Source organism: Salvelinus sp. IW2-2015, unplaced genomic scaffold (genome assembly GCF_002910315.2).
Source record: "Salvelinus sp. IW2-2015 unplaced genomic scaffold, ASM291031v2 Un_scaffold809, whole genome shotgun sequence".
In the NCBI taxonomy this organism is placed as follows: domain Eukaryota; kingdom Metazoa; phylum Chordata; class Actinopteri; order Salmoniformes; family Salmonidae; genus Salvelinus; species Salvelinus sp. IW2-2015.
Window position 1 is genome coordinate 154,213 of NW_019942619.1, and position 20,083 is coordinate 174,295.

The 20,083-nt window shown below is 41.7% G+C and overlaps 1 protein-coding gene across 2 annotated transcripts in view; it reads right to left on the bottom strand.

Annotated features, from left to right (window-relative positions):
• Window positions 1-12,062, bottom strand: part of LOC112068973 (exportin-5) — a 24,819-nt gene extending 12,757 nt beyond the window's left edge. The window contains exons 1-21 of one of the 2 annotated variants that reach the window (XM_024136219.2): window positions 11,778-12,062; window positions 10,817-10,938; window positions 10,624-10,696; window positions 10,250-10,387; window positions 9,754-9,936; window positions 9,625-9,651; window positions 9,267-9,452; window positions 8,951-9,027; window positions 8,809-8,853; window positions 8,538-8,634; window positions 3,935-4,018; window positions 3,629-3,754; window positions 3,233-3,323; window positions 2,953-3,081; window positions 2,411-2,526; window positions 1,739-1,894; window positions 1,580-1,621; window positions 1,361-1,450; window positions 917-1,116; window positions 647-743; window positions 304-485 (exon numbers count right to left, since the gene is read on the bottom strand). In XM_024136219.2, the coding sequence (XP_023991987.1) occupies window positions 304-485; window positions 647-743; window positions 917-1,116; window positions 1,361-1,450; window positions 1,580-1,621; window positions 1,739-1,894; window positions 2,411-2,526; window positions 2,953-3,081; window positions 3,233-3,323; window positions 3,629-3,754; window positions 3,935-4,018; window positions 8,538-8,634; window positions 8,809-8,853; window positions 8,951-9,027; window positions 9,267-9,452; window positions 9,625-9,651; window positions 9,754-9,936; window positions 10,250-10,387; window positions 10,624-10,696; window positions 10,817-10,938; window positions 11,778-11,882 (2,366 nt within the window). In that variant the 5' untranslated portion in view covers window positions 11,883-12,062. Of the gene's footprint in view, window positions 1-303; window positions 486-646; window positions 744-916; window positions 1,117-1,360; window positions 1,451-1,579; window positions 1,622-1,738; window positions 1,895-2,410; window positions 2,527-2,952; window positions 3,082-3,232; window positions 3,324-3,628; window positions 3,755-3,934; window positions 4,019-8,537; window positions 8,635-8,808; window positions 8,854-8,950; window positions 9,028-9,266; window positions 9,453-9,624; window positions 9,652-9,753; window positions 9,937-10,249; window positions 10,388-10,623; window positions 10,697-10,816; window positions 10,939-11,038; window positions 11,132-11,777 lie in introns of those variants that run through there. The other variant, XM_024136220.2, reaches the window with a different exon arrangement.
• Window positions 12,063-20,083: the final 8,021 nt, after the last annotated feature.

The window sequence follows — 20,083 nt, forward strand, 5'->3', positions numbered from 1 at the left end:
CACCATTATCACAAACACTATCACCACAATCACAAACAGCACCATTATCACAAACACTATCACCACAATCACAAACAGCACCATTATCACAAACACTATCACCATCACAAACAGCACCATTATCACAAACACTATCACCACAATCACAAACAGCACCATTATCACAAACACTATCACAAACAGCACCATTATCACAAACACTATCACCATCACAAACAGCACCATTATCACAAACACTATATCATCCTCATCACCATCATCACAAACACATGGTCTTTCTCTCCAGCACCCACACCCCCTTACCTGATGAGGGCAAGCAGGTTGGGCAGCAGAGCCAGGACCTGGGCGTTGCAGGGGTTTCTGTAGATGGGGGCTCCATTAGGGGTGTAGCCCACTACGAAGCCCCCTGCCTTCGCCTCCTCCAGGTCAGCCGGCCAGCGGGCCCTCTTCACCACCCCCAGGATGGTGTACACACAGAAACTCAACTGGAGGGCAGGGTGGGGGTGAGACAAACAGTGAATAGGAAACGTTTCAATACAGTTGACGTTTTGGCAGAACTGGTTGAATTGGCAAGTCTGACATCACATAGAAAGTTTTAGCACTTAGCCATGAAAGCACGCACGTGTGCGCGCACACACACACCTACCCGTGACCTGTTGATGCCCGTTGTGTGTTCTGTGCCTTCAGCCACCAGCTGATCAGCACCAACGAAGTCCAGGAATAGAGCAGGATCCCACAGCACACTGATGCACACAAAGAGAACAACCAGTGTATAATACAGTGCAAGTGGGTGTATACAGTTGAGTGTGTATAGCGTGTGTGTACGCATGTTGTGTGCGGGCGCATGTGTGTGTCTGTGTGCATGCAGTGCGTGTAAGCAGTTCAGTGTATACAGCGTGCGTGTGTGTGTACATACCGCCTCATCTCGTCGGAGGTCCAGCGAGCGGCCACAGTGGCCATGAGCTCRTCCAGGAAGTTTTTCTGCTTGTTGTAGTCTTTGAACTGGTTACTGATGAGGACCAGGGCCTCCATAAGAGCACACTTCTCCAGCAGGTTCAACAGAGCCTCGCTGGAGAACAGCTTCTTCACGTGGTTATACATCATGTCAAAACACGGCTGAATGGAGACAGAGAGAGCGAGTGWGAGAGAGAGATGTGAAAAACAGACACACCCAAACATCCCCCCACAGATACACATACACTTGAAAGATGCAATAGATTTGCACACATCCGTACACTGGTTCTAAGAGTCATAGCCAACGGTTTCATCAGTATCTACTTAAAGCAGCTGTTCCTTTCTACTGCACAGCGATGGATGAGCCTTCTCTAGGAGTAGGATGAACTTGACCGCAGACACATACAAGAATGAATTGTGGGTAGTCTCGAGACATCTTGATGATGGAGGAGCAGGCGTGTCTTCTGATGTTCTTCACCGCACGCGTCCGTGGTGCCTGAAAATGACATCCCAGATCAGACTGATGATTGGATGGACTACTACTAAGCCTCGGATACCTATTGCTTCTATACAATCCCAACGGACACATCTGTCATCCCTCCTAAGAATATTTAAGACGGCTCACCTTACTCTCCTCTACCACCTCGAATGTGATGGAGGCAAATAGCTGGGAAGGAAAAGAAGAACAAGTTAAATTTGAAAAAGGTGGACATGATCCACAAAAGGTCAGGAGAGAGATTGTAGATCGGTGCGCATGCGTTTGAGCACACGGGTGTGTGTTCACCTTGTAGAGGACCTGAGGCAGGAAGTGAGGTCGGTGTGTGACGAAGGGGAAGAGGACGGAGACGTTGGTGAGGACACAGGACAGGATGAGAGGGTCTCTGGTGTTGTAGTTCAACACAGCCTGTAGCAGCTCAATGCCCTGGTCTACAGGCAACTTCTACAGCAGGGGCAGAGGGACACTAGAGTCAGGGTTTCTTCTACATCATCAATTTCCTTACATTACATTCATAACACTTGTGTAACACTATTTTAAGGGTCCGTAATAAACCATTTATAGTGTGTGTTCACCATTTATTAATCATTACTCCCACATTTTTACTAATCATCAGTAAAGTACTTTTGCAGCCCCTAAAGGGAGCACTATTTATGCTTTATAAAATGTTTTCAGTGACCAGTGTAATTTCTCAAAAGATGGGCAAGCCATTGGTAAACATTCCAGCAGCACCTGGCAAAAGAATAAGCCCACAACACAGGATATTTAAGGACATTTTAAAAATACATACACAACAAAAATATAAATGCAACATGTAAAGTATTTTGTTGCCATCTAGGGCACCCGCCTGGTAGCGTTCACACTTTGCCCTCTCTACCCCTCTCACCCTCCTTTGCACTACTATTTTTGCTCTCTCCATTTCTCTGCTGTGGGTAGCTATTCTCATTTGGCAGCTTGTACCTCATCCTCCACGTTCTTAAAGATCTTTCCCACAACACTCTCTGTAAAGAAGGTCATAGCATCCCACTGGACCGCTGACGGAGACAGGATAGAACACAGCCCCTCAGCCGTCTTAGCTGGAAAGAAAAGGAGGAAGACAGAGAAAGACCGGAAAGAGAGAAAAAAACGAGGCAGGAGGAGTAAAAAGGGGGAAAAAAGAGAGTATAGTTAATCAGGCTGATTAGTTAACAGGCATCAACAGTATCTCTCCACCCATCCTTTCCTGTCACTTGGCGCCCTTTCAGAGTGGTTACGAGAATTCATGCATTTCTTGTTAATAGTGAGAACTCATCTCATACAAATAAAGACGCATTTCCTTTTTAAAAACCTCCTCAAACTCCTCCTTCCGCGATATGAGAAACTCTTGATTTGAGCAATCAAATGGACTCCTCCAAGACATTCAATCAGTTTCATACTGGCACATTCACCATCAGTGACCCCCCCCCACACACACACAGAAGATCCCCCTCCCCAGATCGCCACAGTCAAGAAGCAGCACGTACACACAGTGGTTCCGATATCGATGGGCGTACTGATCTGATACTGCAGCCACTCTGCTGCAATCTGGAAGGCCTCCAAGGGGACAATACGACACGCGTTCCGGACCACCTCCCCCTGCTGCGCTCGGAACGCTGGAACACATCGGAACATGGACACAAGCATCAGGGTCGAGATCAGTAGGAACGAACTGGAGAAAATATTCTTTAATGGCAAGAAAAATGTATTATATTGATATTGTTTAAGTCTAAAGTATTCAAATACAATAGGAGTCACATTGCTTACAGTTGAAGAAGGAGTTGAAGTCTTCATCACTGTCGAAGTCATGACGGGAGTACTCACAGCTGGGACTGTCGTTGCTGGAAGGGAAACCAGTCTAGCAGGAGGAACACAACAATATAGAATAGCAATTCATAGAATTAACAGAACCTTGCATGTAGAGGCAAAGTATACATAGTGGAAGAGCTAAACCTTTCCGTGTAGTTGTTACTTATATTTTGGATTTCGGTGTAGTTGTTATATTTTGGATTTCGGTGTAGTTATTTAGATTTTGGATGTATAATTTGTGTGTAGCTCAATTTGTGAGTTGTTTACATGCTCACTTTTTCTAATGAACATTTTGATYCTTTAATGTGCAACTGCACAAAGTCTTGGATGCACGTACATTGTAGCCTGTCTCACCTTGACTAGGTTGGTCATGGTGGCTCTAAAGTACTTGATGGTCATCTGGATGATGACAGGATCCTTGGAGAGAATCTCATGTCTGAACAACGTTCCCCATGTGATCTGGGTGGAAGACCTAAGGAACTGGTGGGAAAAGACAAATACTTTAGTTCAGAGTAGAGTAGTTTATCAGAACAGATCAAAAAAATGTAAGAATACTATGTCTCAACGTTCAGTGCTCGAGGACCAGATTTGACAAAGTGGGATATGGAGAAACAGTAGTACTACCTGGCTAGTACTTTATTTTAACACTAGGTAACTCACCTGGCTTGGGTGTGTGGTGAAGGCCAGGAACGCTTCTGTGTACTTGCTAAGGTTTGCTGGTACCTCTACCTCCACATCTGAACCCTGCATTAGAAACGCATAGCACAAACGACACAATCAAGACACCCACGTGCACTTTTTCTCTTTTTTACGGCTTTTGGCCGATAAAACAAATGAAAAGCAGAAAACTTGCCGGCCAAAATGACCGGGAGAAAGACAAATCTAAATGGCAAAATAATGTTTTTTATTCATTGATGGAAATAACAGTCAATGTACACTACCATACAAAAGTTTGGGGTCACTTAGAAATGTCCTTGTTTTTGAAAGAAAATCACATTTCTTGTCCATTAAAATAACATCAAATTGATCAGAAATACATTGTAGACATAGTTAATGTTGTAAATGACTATTGTAGCTGGAAAAGGCTGATTCTTTATGGAATATCTACATAGGCCCATTATCAGCAACCATCACTCCTGTGTTCCAATTGCACGTTGTGTTAGCTAATCCAAGTTTATCATTTTAAAAGGCTAATTGATCATTAGAAAACCCTTTTGAAATTATGTTAGCACAGTTGTGCTGATTAAAGAAGCAATAAAAAGGTCCTTCTTTAGACTAGTTGAGTATCTGGAGCATCAGCATTTGTTGGTTCGATTACAGGCTCAAAATGGCCAGAAACAAAGAACTTTCTTCTGAAACWCGTCAGTCTATTCTTGATCTGAGAAGTGAATGCTACTCCATGCAAGAACTTGCCAAGAAACTGAAGATCTTGTACAACACTGTGTACTACTCCCTTCATAGAACCGCGAAAACGGGCTCTAACCAGAATAGAAAGAGTAGTGGGAGGCATTAGAGTATCTAGTTTGAGAAACAGACGCCTCACAAGTCCTCAACTGGCAGCTTCATTAAATAGAGGGATTACAGTCTCAAAATGGCCAGACCTTTCTTCTGAAACTTGTCAGTATATTCTTGTTCAGAAAAATGAAGGCTATTCCATGCGAGAAATTTCCAAGAAAACACCAGTCTCAACATCAACAGTGAAGAGGCGACTCCGGGATGCTGGCCTTCTAAGCAGAGTTCCTCTGTCCAGTGTCTGTGTTCTTTTGCCCATCTTAATCTTTTCATTGGCCAGTCTGAGATATGGCTTTTTCTTTGCAACTCTGCCTAGAAGGCCAGCATCCCGGAGTCGCCACTTCACTGTTGACGTTGAGACTGGCATTTTCTTGGCAATTTCTCGCATGGAATAGCCTTTATTTCTCAGAACAAGAATATATTGACAAGTTTCAGAAGAAAGGTCTTTGTCCTGGCCATTTTGAGCCTGTAATCGAACCCACAAAAGCTGATGCTCCAGATACTCACCTAGTCTAAAAGGAGGCCAGTTTTATTGCTTCTTTATTCGGAACAACAGTTTTCAGCTGTGCTAACATAATTGCAAAACGGTTTTCGCATGATCAATTAGCCTTTTAAAATGATAAACTTGGATTAGCTAACAACTTGTCATTYGAACACAGGAGTGATGGTTGCTGATAATGGGCCTCTTTACAACTATGTAGATATTCCATTCAAAATTATTATTATTATTATTATTTTTATTTTTTAATAAGCCGCTTCCAGCTAAAATAGTCATTTACAACATTAACAATGTCTACACTGTATTTCTGATCAATTTGATGTTATTTTAATGGACTTTTTTTGTTTGTTGCTTTTCTTTCAAAAACAAGGACATTTCTAAGTGACCCGAAACTTTGGTACGGTAGTGTAAATACATTTGACCATCATGCTTCAGTCTATAGGTTCATTTGCATTATTTAGTGGAATTAAATTGGCCTGTGAGTATTTTCATTAGTCATCATGTACCTTACTTATCCAACAACTATCACACACACAGAGCCTATTTTGAGATGTTTTACTCCAGCAGCAACCACCTGAGGTGCTGGAGGAGAAATCCATGTGCTTTTATAAGCCCATTCATTGTGCAATAATTCTAAATGCAATCGCATGTTAAAAACTGTTTTGGTGCACAATTAAAAAGAGCTACTATTTGTATTTCTCAAGAGGTAATTAAAGCGCGCCTCCTGTTCATCAGTCAAGTGCAGGCAACAGGCTATCAGCGCATCACCCACCACTTTACAATGTGAGTTGGAGGCAGTATGCATTTTGAAAGCATACTTAATTGTTTGAAACCTGAAATGTTTTATTTCATATCACGAGGCATGTCTTACCTTGCTTCAAAGTAGCCTATAGGCAAAATCCGACCATGGAAACATGGAGGCAATTTTATAAAGACTTCATAGGCGGCACGTGAGTTTCAAGTTTGGGGAAGCTTACAATATCTACTGTTCTGCGTGCCAGTTATGATTTCCATAGGTACATTTTGGTGGAACAGTTATTTAAATAATAACGTTTTCTTTTCTCAAAATCTATGTCAGGTGGTTAATCATACAAATCAGAATTAAAATCTGAACTTTAAAAAGTCAACTAATGCGAGATCACCAACCTCTGCCATAGGGACACATTGATATGCTGTTATCCATTGGCGACTAAATAAATGAACTCATGGAACTCATAGACTATAGGACAATGCGGCAGTAGGCCTATAACTTCCATTGTTCTTTAATACCGAGGATTGGTGATTATCGAGGGGGAGATTGGAAAGATTTTTCAAATAGCTTACTGTGAGGAACTATATTTTTAATATATTATCATTAGCAATGAGTGTTAAAAAACCCACTTTCCTACATTTCTGCGCAGCAGGCCAAGTACTTGCGTGCTCAAGCGCGTCCTCCCTCAAAGTTATCAGGACAGAGAAACCAAACACATGCTCATTTCTCACATGGAGCACTTCAAACAAAAGACAATGAATAAAATGTAAAAACCTCATAAATGATGGTTATGAAATYAACCAAAACTTGTCTCTCACAAGTGTAGCAGGTTGTGAACTCTGAAAGCAACGTTTCCACGAGAATGAGAACGGTAAATGACTGTAATTAACACATGCATTAACAGAAATTAATGTTTAAAAAATGACGGGATTAACGTTACATTTACTACTGGTGACATATGTCTTGGGGAATTGATCAAAAAATTTGAAATCTAAGGGCAAACAATTCACACAATGAATATGCAAGTATTGGCAGGAGATAGCTGAGCCATTCTGGAGAGACTTCGCCACACACCCCTCCCCTTCTTGTCTCAACAGTTGAAATTATACTCAAGACACATTATCTTCACACATATTTTAGATCCTTTTCACTGACAGCCACAACTCAATCAGCCAGACCTATAGCCACACGCGCTGCCCAAACTGCAGGCTTTCCAAATAAGCATAGGCCTATCAGCTTGTGATTTGAAACAATCCACAGCTATTTGTTTTTAAGAAGCTCGATTCTGCAGTAGTTTATGTGTCGGGGGGCTAGGGTCAGTCTGTTATATCTGGAGTACTATCTTATCCGGTGTCCTGTGTGAATTTAAGTATGCTCTCTCTAATTCTCTCTTTCCTCTTTCTRTCTCTCAGAGGACCTGAGCCCTAGGACCATGCCTCAGGACTACTTGGCATGATGACTCCTTGCTGTCCCCAGTCCACCTGGCCGTGCTGCTGCTCCAGTTTCAACTGTTCTGCCTGTGGCTATGGAACCCTGACCTGTTCACTGGACGTGCTACCTGTCCAAGACCTGCTGTTTTCAACTCTCTAGAGACAGCAGGAGCGGTAGAGATACTCTTAATGATCGGCTATGAAAAGCCAACTGACATTTACTCCTGAGGTGCTGACTTGTTGCACCCTCGACAACTACTGTGATTATTATTATTTGACCATGCTGGTCATTTATGAACATTTGAACATCTTAGCCATGTTCTGTTATAATCTCCACCCGGCTCAGCCAGAAGAGGACTGGCCACCCCTCATAGCCTGGTTCCTCTCTCGGTTTCTTCCTAGATTTTGGCCTTTCTAGGGAGTTTTTCCTAGCCACCATGCTTCTACACTTGCATTGCTTGCTGTTTGGGGTTTTAGGCTGTGTTTCTGTACAGCACTTTGAGATATCAGCTGGTGTAAGGGCTATATAAATAKATTTGATTTGATTCCTCTGTGGCTAAGTCATGCTTTCTGGTGAGGTATTTTGTTTCTGTATAGACAGGAGTAATTATATCATTTTGGCAAATGTACTTCGGTATTGGACCCAACGATGTGCCATTTCTCTCCTGTTCTATTGGTTTTCATATCAACATATTAGCAACCCATTCTTGTTATTGCCTCTTTAGATTCCCCCTCTTTCTAAGTTTCTAACAGAGGTTTTCATCTCTGTCACATATGGAACCGCTAACAGGTGCACTGTTTATAATGGTGTTTTCCTGCGAATTGCATTTTGGTAAGTGTTTGAAAATGTGTTTCATTGACTGCTTCATTACATGAGTTGCATGTTCTGTTAAGATGAATTACCATAATCTAAATGTGTCATTCTGAGCACCGTGGCTGGACGCCCTAATGCATTATGCACCCAATACATACGGGTACGGTACATTTCTCAAATGGCAAGAAATTGTATATCTTCCCGGTCAAGTTGTCCGGCATCACATTTTCCTAATGGAAACCCTGAGCCAGACTCACCACTAATGAGCAGAGTTGGCTGCCCAGGGCACACAGGACCTGACATAGCCTCTTCAGGAAGGTGTAGTGTGTCTCCACCACCCCCACCCCCACTGGCCTGGGGGGAAATCAAATCAAACTTTACTTAAAGTGCATTTTTAAGCATCGCAGCACACTTCACTGAAAGAAAAAAAGTACCAAGCCCCATGAACTCAAATGCTAAATGGAATGCTAAATAACAATGCTGGACAAGAACTTTGACGCTGAATACCAAAATGTGTAGGCTACTCACTGTGTTGGAGAGGATTTGTTGCATATTGCTGCTCCATCTGCAGACCTGTAGCCACAAACCAATGAGAATTAGAAGCCAGAATGAGCTAGTAATGCTGCTGTGTAAACCCAGGCCTTGTGGGTGATGAGGGGAATGTACTCACTGTGCAGCAGAGAGGATGTAGTGCATGGCAACGTCATCAAACAGCACCATGAGTGGTTTCCTGTCCTCCAGCTTCCCCTATGGAGACACACCAAGCATGTTAAGATAACAGTTCTCTGCCCTGTGTTGTACCTGACTAATAATACAGTAATTGTAGACCTGCATTATTCATTCCAATGTCTTGAAAAAATATCTGGTCTGGTCCTACAGAGTAGTCTGCAGAAAGGGGGCGTGTCCGAACAGAAAGGGGCATGTCATGTCCTACAAGGCCTGACTGCAGAAAGGGGAGTGTCTAGTACTGTGTAGTCTATACTAACCTTGCGGCTAATGGCAATGAGCAGGCACTCTGCAGCCTCCAGCTGCAGCTCTGTCTCACTGAGCAACAGACACAGCATTTCCAGCAGGCGACAGTTGTCATTGGTGATGTTTGCCAGGGCAACCCAGTCTATGTAGCCTGCCAGGGTGTTTAGAGTGGCCACGCCTACCCGACAGTGGGCCTTGGCCTGACCAGGGGGAGAGGGGGAGAGAAGAGGAGGGGGGAAGAGATGAGAGAGTGAAGGGGGAGGGGGTAACATGCACAAAACAGAAAAGTCTCTAGCTGGGTGTTTTAATGTGAATATAATATGTAAGTATAACATCAGAAAGTGGATATAGTACATCAAAACACTTTCCTACCTGCAATTCTTGGCCCGGGATTCTTTTCTGGAAGAGGTACAAAAAGAGAATATCAATAGAAAGAGGTCAAAAACACTTCTGCACATTTTTTTTTTTTTAACAAGACAGTTATAACCATTGTCTGTTTACCAGTTTGCGGTACTCGTCGACGTGGAGCTGCAGGATGGCGAGCAGGAAGCTAAAGATACTCTCCATGTTCTGGGTGAGGGTCTGCTGGATATCCCGGCGGCGCTGGGTGGGCAAGGTCCGGAAGGTGATCACGTCCTCCGCCAGTCGCAGCAGGATCAACATCACCAGCTCTGTCTGGGCCTCCTGGGGGGGAGGAACGCTATGATGTTTTCAGCCCTGAAAGTTGCTCCAGGGGCCTTGGCACCCCGCCAGCATAAAAACCTAGGGGAAACACTGAACTGGAACGTGCCGACTCACCCATACGTTGGTGGATGGATTACAAACCAAATCCTTGCTCCCTTCCATTTTCAATAAGCCCCCTCCCTCCACCCCCAGTTTTGTTTCTCTCCAATTGAATGCTTTGATGTTTTCAGCCCTGAAAGTTGCTCTGGGGGCCTTGGCACCGCACCAGCATAAAGACCCAGGGGAAACACTGAACGGGAACGTGCCGACTCACCCCTACACAGGTGAGTGCCTCCATCTCCTTGAGCATGTCAGGCCAGTGCTGAGGCCATTCTCTCTTGATCATCTCCACTATGATCCGCGAGAGAACGTCCTTGATGTGGCTCTCCTCCTCCAGGATAGGATATGTGCCCTGCAGAGGGAGGCAGTGTGCCAGAGTCAGGGAACAGACTAGTGTCAGTATATTCATTAATGTACATCTAACTGATCGCACAACAATGGGGAATTTGTTTGACTTTTTAAAAAGTATATTTGTAATTGGGTCGACAGACCACCAGTAATTCCACTCGTCATCTTATCTGCCACATACTTTTTCTAGAGAAATAGAAAAATGAAGACACTAACAGTTTATCACCCAAACAGACTCACAGTTGACAATAGCCCCATAGCACAGTTCTTCAGCTGGACTTTCTCTTGCTGTGGCATGTTGTTCCATCTGAACCTATTCTCAACATGAAGAAAAACAACAAGGTTTTGGGGAACACATGTGTAGGGGGATGTCTTGATATCATTGAGGATAACTATGTGAATTATAGACTGTACAATATACTCAAGAACTCACTTGATGACGTGCTCCAGTATCTGTAGACCAAAGTGCCTCACCACTGCTGTTTGAGTTTTATCTGCCAACTGTAGCCCACATGGGACACAGAAGGAACACTTCTCTTTGAATTCTTCACAAAACTAAAAATAAAAGAGRGACATGGACAAGTTAATAACATGCATTCAATCTGTTAGCTACTGTATATACCTAGCCAGCTAGGTGTAGGACAAACTCACTCACATGAATGGATGAATAAAACATGAAAAACTGTGAACTTGCAATGATATCCGTCATAGCTATCAATGTAGTTTATGGAGCTTTACAGAGAGAAGTGAATTAGGAGGTAAAGCTTGCCAGTAGCTGGCTAGCAATTTAACAAGACACTTTCAAAACAATGCATAACTCAGTTGATTCAACGCAATCAATATAACTAGGCTAAATGGTTGACATAACGTTAGCTTATCTTTTATTCAGTTTGAGGGCATCAGCCAGCAGCAATGACTCTAGCTAACTAGCAACGTGCAATGAATGAAATCCGCAGCTGGAAACGGTAACGTTATGATGCTACCTAGCTACGCCCATTGATGATTTCATTTCATAAGGCAAGTCATTTAAGAACAAATTGTTATTTACAATGACGGCCTACTCCGGCCAACCCGGACGACGCTGGGCCAATTGTGCGCCGCCCTATGGGACTCCCAATCACGGCCGGATGTGATACAGTCTGGATTCGAACCAGGGACTGTAGTGACGCCTCTTTCACTGAGATGCAGTGCCTTAGACCGCTGCGCCACTCGGGAGCCACATGCAATGGACATGTGAACTATAATGTGAAGTTATAGCTATGCATCTATGCACATTTTCAGTCAAACAATCGCATCACATCGCAAATAGGAAAGCGAGCTAGTTAGCTATCTGCCGGCCTTTGGGCTACCTTACCAGCTAACATTAGCAAGCTAGCATCTAGCCATCAAGATACCTTTAGGGCCTCCAGGCGATATATTTGGCTAGATTCCGCGTCCATCATCACGTTCACAGCTTTAACAAGCTGATCACACATTTCAGCCACCAGTTCACCCATCATATTGAGTGTAGCGTCTCCAAAAAATGAGATGAAAGGTAGCGGTACCACACCATGTAAAACACCTGCAAAATAGGTCAACTGAGTGCGCTTCGAGAATTAGCATGTAGCTAGCTACACAGGCGTAACCATAGGCATCGGCCGTGTTCGAGAGTAGCGAAACTACTTCTTCTTCAATGAGGTTTAACGGCGGTTGGCATCCAATAAATGTTGCATTACCGCCCCCTACTAGACTGGAGTACTCACTTATACTTTGCTTCAATAAATAAAGAAATACTTTAGCATCTAACACAAGACTCAGAATTTAAAAAAAATAAAAATAATACCACCCTACTCAACTAATTAAATATATTTAGTCCTACCTCAGGCCAACAACCTGAAAGGATGGGACACCACCAATTAACACACCTTGTAACTCTTTTGATGTCAAGTCTCACACACCTAAATAAAATACCTCTCTGCAGCTGCCACCACAACCTAAATRTTGTGCGATTTACGTTCCATCCCTGCAGTACAGTCGATAACCATTGCTATAAATGCTAAAAATCCAATCWTACTGAAACATATCACTTGTTGGCCTATCTCTCTGTACTGGTACAGATACACTWCTCACACCACTCTTCTCAGGATCCCTCCACCTAGACCCATCTTCCTCTACTTTCGTTGATGCCTCAGCATATGACAACTTATGCACTACTCTAATCCTGGAAACATCAACCTGCCTTTCTCGCACGGGACATTTCTGATCCCCAGCCCCATGGGCACCCCTACAATTAACACATACCACTACTTTCCCCAATGCTACACATTCCTTTGTCTCATGCCCTTCTGCACACTTCTCACACCTAGGAACCTCCCTCCTACACACTGCTGACATATGCCCAAAACCTTGACACCTGTAACAATGTAATGTATTCGGCACAAAAGCTTGTACAGGATAACTTATATATCCTAATATCACTTGGTCAGGCAAAGACTCAACATCAAAACTCAAAAGAACAGACAATGACTCTTCTGTTTCACTAATCACGCCACCCTGTCTGCGTCGCACCAAACGACGAGCATCACAAACACCGGGAATCTTCCCCTTTAGTTGGTCAACTTTTACATTTACTGCTACCCCAGTACAAAACAAGGCCGCTTCTAGACACCTTGATTGAATCCTCCTTTCCCACTGCTTTCTTCACAGTCCTCAATATTACAAATGGATTTCCCAAATGAATCTCCTTGTCCAAAAAACGCAGTCCAATGAGAAATGCATCATTGGACCGGTCCTTGTCTTCTACTACAACTTTTGCTCGTTTTGTTCACCTTCTGCTACCATTTCTGTCAAGCCGTCTACGCATACAGTTTGACGCATACGTTCGATAAATCCAATGTATTCACCACACAGAACGCACTGCAACTGCCTCTGCATACGCAGTGTTCCATTGGAAAGGAATGTACTTATGGTATACCAAAGGCAATGACGCTGTTGGTGTGATCGAGGGGTCAAGGCTACTGCCAGAGGAGGCTCAATGCCTTTATGTGTTAGTCGGAACTAGGAAACTCAAACATTTCCGACTTGCTAACTGGTTGTACATTTCAGAGTTTCCTAGCAAGAGCCCAGAGGGTCAAATGTACTGTGTGTGATAAAAAATTAACATGAAAATAATTAATTTAATTCAAAGGATTGTGTCAGCACACAGATTTGGTCAAAGATGCCTTAATTTGGTCTTTTTAAATATGACTTTTGGGCCAGTGTCGATTCTCGCTAGACAAGGCAGCCGATAGTAGGTGCTAAATCTGGCAGCCGATAGTAGGTGCTAAATCTGGCAGCCGATAGTAGGTGCTAAATCTGGCAGCCGATAGTGGGTGCTAAGTCTTCTAGGATGAATTGACACTTGTGTCGACCGTGGACTGGCTCACATCCTCCATTCAGGCTGCAAAGGCATCATTTCCCTCCTTAACTAGCTTCAATGGTGTGGCGTCGGAAAGAAACTGGAAAAATATGTGCACTGTCTTAATAAAACATTATTTTCCACCACCATTTTAGGATTTTTTTTGACAACTTAGGATGTTGCACATCGCGTTCAGCCAAGTGATGTTATTTCGTACATGCAGCTATGTTTTCTCTTTCATTCAGAAGTTTGTATGCAACTGTTTTTGGTCACTTTATTGATGGATAGATTGAAGATGAATTGCTTTACTGACCTATAAAGTCTGCCTGGTCTCATAGACTAGATGTAACATAGTAAGCGAAAAGCTCGGACTTTCAAATTGGTATGATGCTAGCTTTGGTTGGTTACATAATAAGACAGAAGTATACTTAAGGCAAAATCAAAAGGAGGGTGGTTGGTCGGGCGTATAAAGTGAACGTCTAGCAACCTAAAGGTTGTGTGTTCAAATCTCATCATGAACAACTTTATAATTTCAGCAACTTTGCAACTACTTACTACTTTTTAGCTACATTGCACTTAGCATGATAGCTAACCCTTAACCCTTCCCCTAAACTTAACCATAACTTTAAACCCTTACCCCTAGCCTAGCCAACGTTAGCCACCTAGCTAATGTTAGCAACAACAAATTGGAATTTGTAACATATCCTACATCTACATTTAGGAAATGTGTAATATACTGTGCGTTTTGCAAATTTGTAACATTTGTATAAATTGCAACTCGTAACATATCATACTAAATGGATGATGGACATCCACAAATTAATACATGCCATACAAAAGGTAACATATCATACAAAACGGAGGGTTTCGTATTTACATTCAGAATAATATGAAATGCTCCGAGACCAGTTTGACAAGGTATACCTACATAATATACAGTATCCGGCCACTGGAGGGCGACATAGGCAAGGAAATTGTATGGATGAAGCAAAGCAGTGTAGGGCTTACCATCATTGGATTCAGTAAATCATGAAAAAATACAAAAAATAACCCAATTTAAAGACAATCTAAATTAAATGCAATTTCCTGGCACAGCAGGTGGGTAATTTTGAGGTGGGTAAGCTATGTTTAATTTCCTATTTCAATCTATCTACCAGTAGCTTATGAATTGAACACTGAGTGACAGATTTAATATTGAATATTCATCATGTAATTTTCCATGAACATTTTAGATGCTTCAGTAAAAACAAATTTAATAACATGGCATTAGCAAAAGCTTGAAAGGAATGCCTCGTGATCTATACTAAACAGTTCCCCTCTCTCCATCAAACATTGTAGGCCTACTTTGCACGTCGATGTGTGGCCTATTTTAATTGTATTTCAAATAATAAAATCCTAAATGTATCCATCTCTGAGAAACCTAAGCGAACCTTTTTTCTACAGTAGATGTGGATTTGGCAGTGAGTATTTAGGCCTACAGCACTAAACAGAGTATAAGAAAAAACACCAGTAACAAATTATTCTCTGGGATCATCGATCAGATCCAATGCTGAAAAGGGCTTAGAAAGGAGGGTGAACAACTCTTTCTCTGTAACTGTTGTTTGGTTATTTTTGACCCACTTGTGAATCCTGCAGTGGATTCTCGCTGTTCTTCGTTTAATAATGTACAGTATGTTTATGTCTGACTTTGTTCTCTCTTTTCATGCCCACTACAAATGCATAGTTATTATTTGTTAGGTTTTTGCTTTGATCCATGTGTCCTATCAGATGTGTTGGCTGATCTTAGAGGATGTTCTGTTCCCAAGTTAAGGCTTAAACTAGTCTGACTCAATGCCRCCAGATCAAACAGTACAACATGTTCATTGGGGGTGAGTTCATAAGARACCATGGAGACAGACGTGGAGTGAAAATAGCTTGGTTTATAAATTATAATAATTGTTTTCTATCGTACTTTCGCCCCCTACAGGTGTTGTGCCTTTATGCATTTTTAAAGCATTTACATTAACCAGACACAGCTCTCTTATGGGGCCATCAAAGTTATACATTCTTATCACAGTTACTGTTAGCCAATAAAAGTATTCCAAGGTACGACAAAAATAAACATATTTGGTCATTGATCTATCCAATAAAAAGTTTACTTGAGAGTTCTGTAAATGTCATATAAGCAGAACTGATGTTCATTTCCAGAGGTTGTGATCATAATCGTTTTACATTTTCTGGCGATACTACTGCAATAAGAGTCCAATATATTTTTTGGGCAATGATTAGGGGTATTTCAATGTAAATCTCTTACTGGATAAAATGAGAAATTATAGATCTGAGATGAATGTATACTGAACAAAAATATAATTGCAACATACAACAATTTAAAAGATTTGACTGAGTTACAGTTCATAGAAGGAAAGCAGTCAATGGAAATAAATTCATTAGGCCCTAATCTATGGATTTCACATGACTGGGCAGGGGTGCAGCCATGGGTTGGCATAGGCCCACCCACTGGGGAGCCAGTCCCAGCCAATCAGAATGAGTTTTTACCCACAAAGGGCTTTATTAAAGACAGAAATACTACTCAGCACACCGCCTTCCCTCTTTGACAATCCCGCAGGTGAAGAAGTCGGATGTGGAGGTCCTGGGCTGGCGTGGTTACGCGTGGCCTGCGGTTGTGAGGCCGGTTGGATGTACTGCCAAATTTTAGAAAACGACATTGGTAGAGAAATTTAAATCCTCTGGAAACAGCTCTGGTGGACATTCCTGCAGTCAGCATGCCACTTGTACGCTCCTTCAAAACTTGATACACGTGTGGCATTGTGTTGTGTGACTAAACTGCACATTTTAGAGTGGCCTTTTATTGTCCCCAGCACAAGATGCACCTATTTAATCAGCTTCTTAATATGCCACACCTGTCAGGTGGATGCATTATCTTGACAAAGCATAAAATACTCACTAACAGGGATATAAACAAATTTGTGCACAACATTTGAGAGAAATAAGCTTTTTGTACGTATGGAACATTTCTGGGATCTTTTATTTCAGCTCATGAAACATGAAACCAGCATTTTACATGTTGCGTTTATATTTTTGTTCAGTGTATATTTGATCAAAAGCCATATAAGATGACAATAGTCTTAAAAATACTGCCTTGAAGCGTTCATCATATTGGAGAGAGAAAAAAACAATCCTTGCAAATGGATTTTATGCCATAAAAAGAGACATCGGCGTGAAACGATGAATAACAACCCACTGGGGAAAAACTTGTCATTTCAACAAACAAAAAAACTTTTAATCAAATTGATGATTTGTGATACAATGTATGTATCTGTTTGATCAGAAGCAAAGAAGAAATGCTAGACATGAAACAAACTTTCATTTAGAGGATTCCCATTCTGGGCACAGACGTCATTTCAATGTCTAGTTTTGATTTACATTTGTTACTGTATGTGATGACGTTGAATTAACGTGGAAAACTGATAGGATTTGAAAAAAGTCATCAACGCGAGGGAATTTCATATTTTTTTCACCCAACTTTTAAGCTAAATCCAATGATCTTGCAAAATATTTTTGTTGATTTCACGTTGAATTGTCACTCACAACTCAACCAAATGTAAATTAAAACTAGACATTGAAATGACGTCTGTGCCCAGAATGGGAATCCTCTAAATGAAAGTTTGTTTCATGTCTAGCATTTCTTCTTTGCTTCTGATCAAAACAGATACATTGTATTACAAAACATCAATTTCGTGAAAAGTTTGCAGCAGAACAACATCAACGAATACAGTTAACAAACACAACATTTGCATATTACTTTCAACTTCCAATTACACTGAATACACCAAACATTAGGAAAACGTTTGCCCTCTGAACAGCCTCAATTGGTCGGGGCATGGACTCAACAAGGTGTCAAAAGCATTCCACAGGGATGCTGGGCCATGTTATGTCTTGCCCATTCACCATCTGAATGGCACACATACACAATCCATGTCTCAATTGTTTCCAGGCTTAAAAATCTTTCTCTAACCTGTCTCCTCACCTTCATCTACACTGATTGAAGATGATTTAACAAGTGACATCAATAAGATCATAGCTTTCACCTGGATTCACCTGGTCAGTCTATGTCATGGACATTTTTTGTATACTCAGTGTATATCACCATACACAGAAAATGCTAATATTAATGTATAATGCACATGCTTTCAATCCATTGTAATAGTTGTTCTTAGTAACCTACAATTGAAAAGTTTCAAGTTGGGATGTGAACAGAGACTCACAACAGCTCGCAGCCTTCCTTGGCAAGACATAAACAGTAACTCAGGAAGAGATGATGGTTATGATATGGCAGCCCTTAGAGGGATAAAGGTAGGTACGTTATTACACAAACACTATGCTTAGCTCTTCCACAACCTCAGGCCATGATTTCAGTGAGATTACTGATAAGCCTACAGTAGTCTGGGACCCTCTCTTTCTGCTTACATCTGCACCTTTATTTTCCCCATCATTTGGCCAATTGGAACAATGAAAGCCTTTATTTATTTATTTACTGGCCCTGCACAGCTGCCTTGGGGAGCAGTAACAGCAGTGGTTGATATCACAGTCGGGAGAACGGTGGCCAAGTGCCTTGGAGACAGTAGCCATTGGGAGAGATAGGCATCAGTCACTAGGGGTGCGGGGATGGTTGGTCGACAGGGGAGGCAGACAGCAACACACAATGTTTGTGTAGGCCTATTCTATTGTGGGCCTATTTTTCTTCCAAATTTGGTCATTGAAGTGAATGGGTAGAGAATAATAATTGCAATGTCAGAACAGTTGATGAAATGAGCTTCGTTCAGAGTATCTGGCTGTCTTTGCTAACCTTAAGATGAAACCTCATCAAAATGTTCTCAAAGCTGGGTCTTTAAAGTCCCCATTTCCAGTGGTGACACTTTTTGCAAAGAATATAAAGGCTACAGTATCTGATGTACCATATTTCCAACTTATGAATAAAGTATATCTGAAGAAAGGTCTCATTCCGATGTGATCTGTTATGAGCAAAATTCTTTCTGCGAAAGAGACAGTATTTCTGCTCCATCATCACAAAATATTCCCAGCATTAGCTGATAAAAGACTGTCTGAGTGGAGAAACAAGAATAGCAAGAGGATCTCCAGTGATAGTGATGCACACTAGTCAGTTACTGGGCAACAACTGGTTGAATCAACGTTGTTTCCACGTCATTTCAACCCAAAACATCTATGTGATGATGTTGAATCAACGTGYAAAACTAATTGGATTCGCAAAAAGTCATCAACGTAATGGCATTTTTGTCATTTTTTCATCCAATGACACGCTGAAATTGTTTTGTTGATTTCATGTTGAATTCATGTTAGTTGACAACTCAACCAAATGTAAATCAAAACTAGATGTGGAACTGACGTCTGTGCCCAGCGGGTCTACACAGTACTCTTACAAATAATACAGTAATATGATAACTTAGCAGACACTTCCATTCAAAGAAACCTACATATTCAGAGTCCCCATCCAGGAATCAAACCCTGATGTTTGATTGATGTTAAAGGACTATCACATTTTGTAAAACAACGAATAAAACAACCTAATATATTACATACAAGAGCAGGGACTGGTCAACTAAAAAAAGAAACCCACAACAACAACACTCAAGCGGTGAAGAACCAAAGGTTGTTGACTACTGAATATAATAAGTGAAATGTGTTGCCTTGCCAACCCCAAATCATCCAAATGGCATTGTGGAGTTGCTCAGGTATAGCACTGCCTTCCTGAAAGCAAAATAGTCTGATGTCTTCGGATAGGGAGAGGATCAATTTAAACAGAGAGAAGGGCAATGGCTTTGAGAGAGAAAAGATCTGACCAAGCTGGTTGCTGTGTAGAGCAATGTCAACCAATTAGTCATAAAGAGGTCAAAACAACCATTTCTGAAAGAGGAAAACACTGCTTATCACTTATGGGCAGACAGTAGCATGAAATGTGAACCCAATCCCATTTCCTGGTGCTCATTGAGCGGAATGAGGTTTATATACAGTTGAAGTCAGAAGTTTACATACACTTAGGTTGGAGTGATTAAAACTCATTTTTCAACCACTCCACACAATTTTTTTGTTAACAAACTATAGCTTTGGCAAGTCGGTTAGGACATCTACTTTGTGTATGACACAAGTAATTTTTACAACAATTGTTTACAGACAGATTATTTCACTTATTATTCACTGTATCACAATTCCAGTGGGTCAGAAGTTTACATACCCTTAGTTGACTGTGCCTTTAAACAGCTTGGAAAATTCCAGAAAATGATGTCATGGCTTTAGAAGCTTCTGATA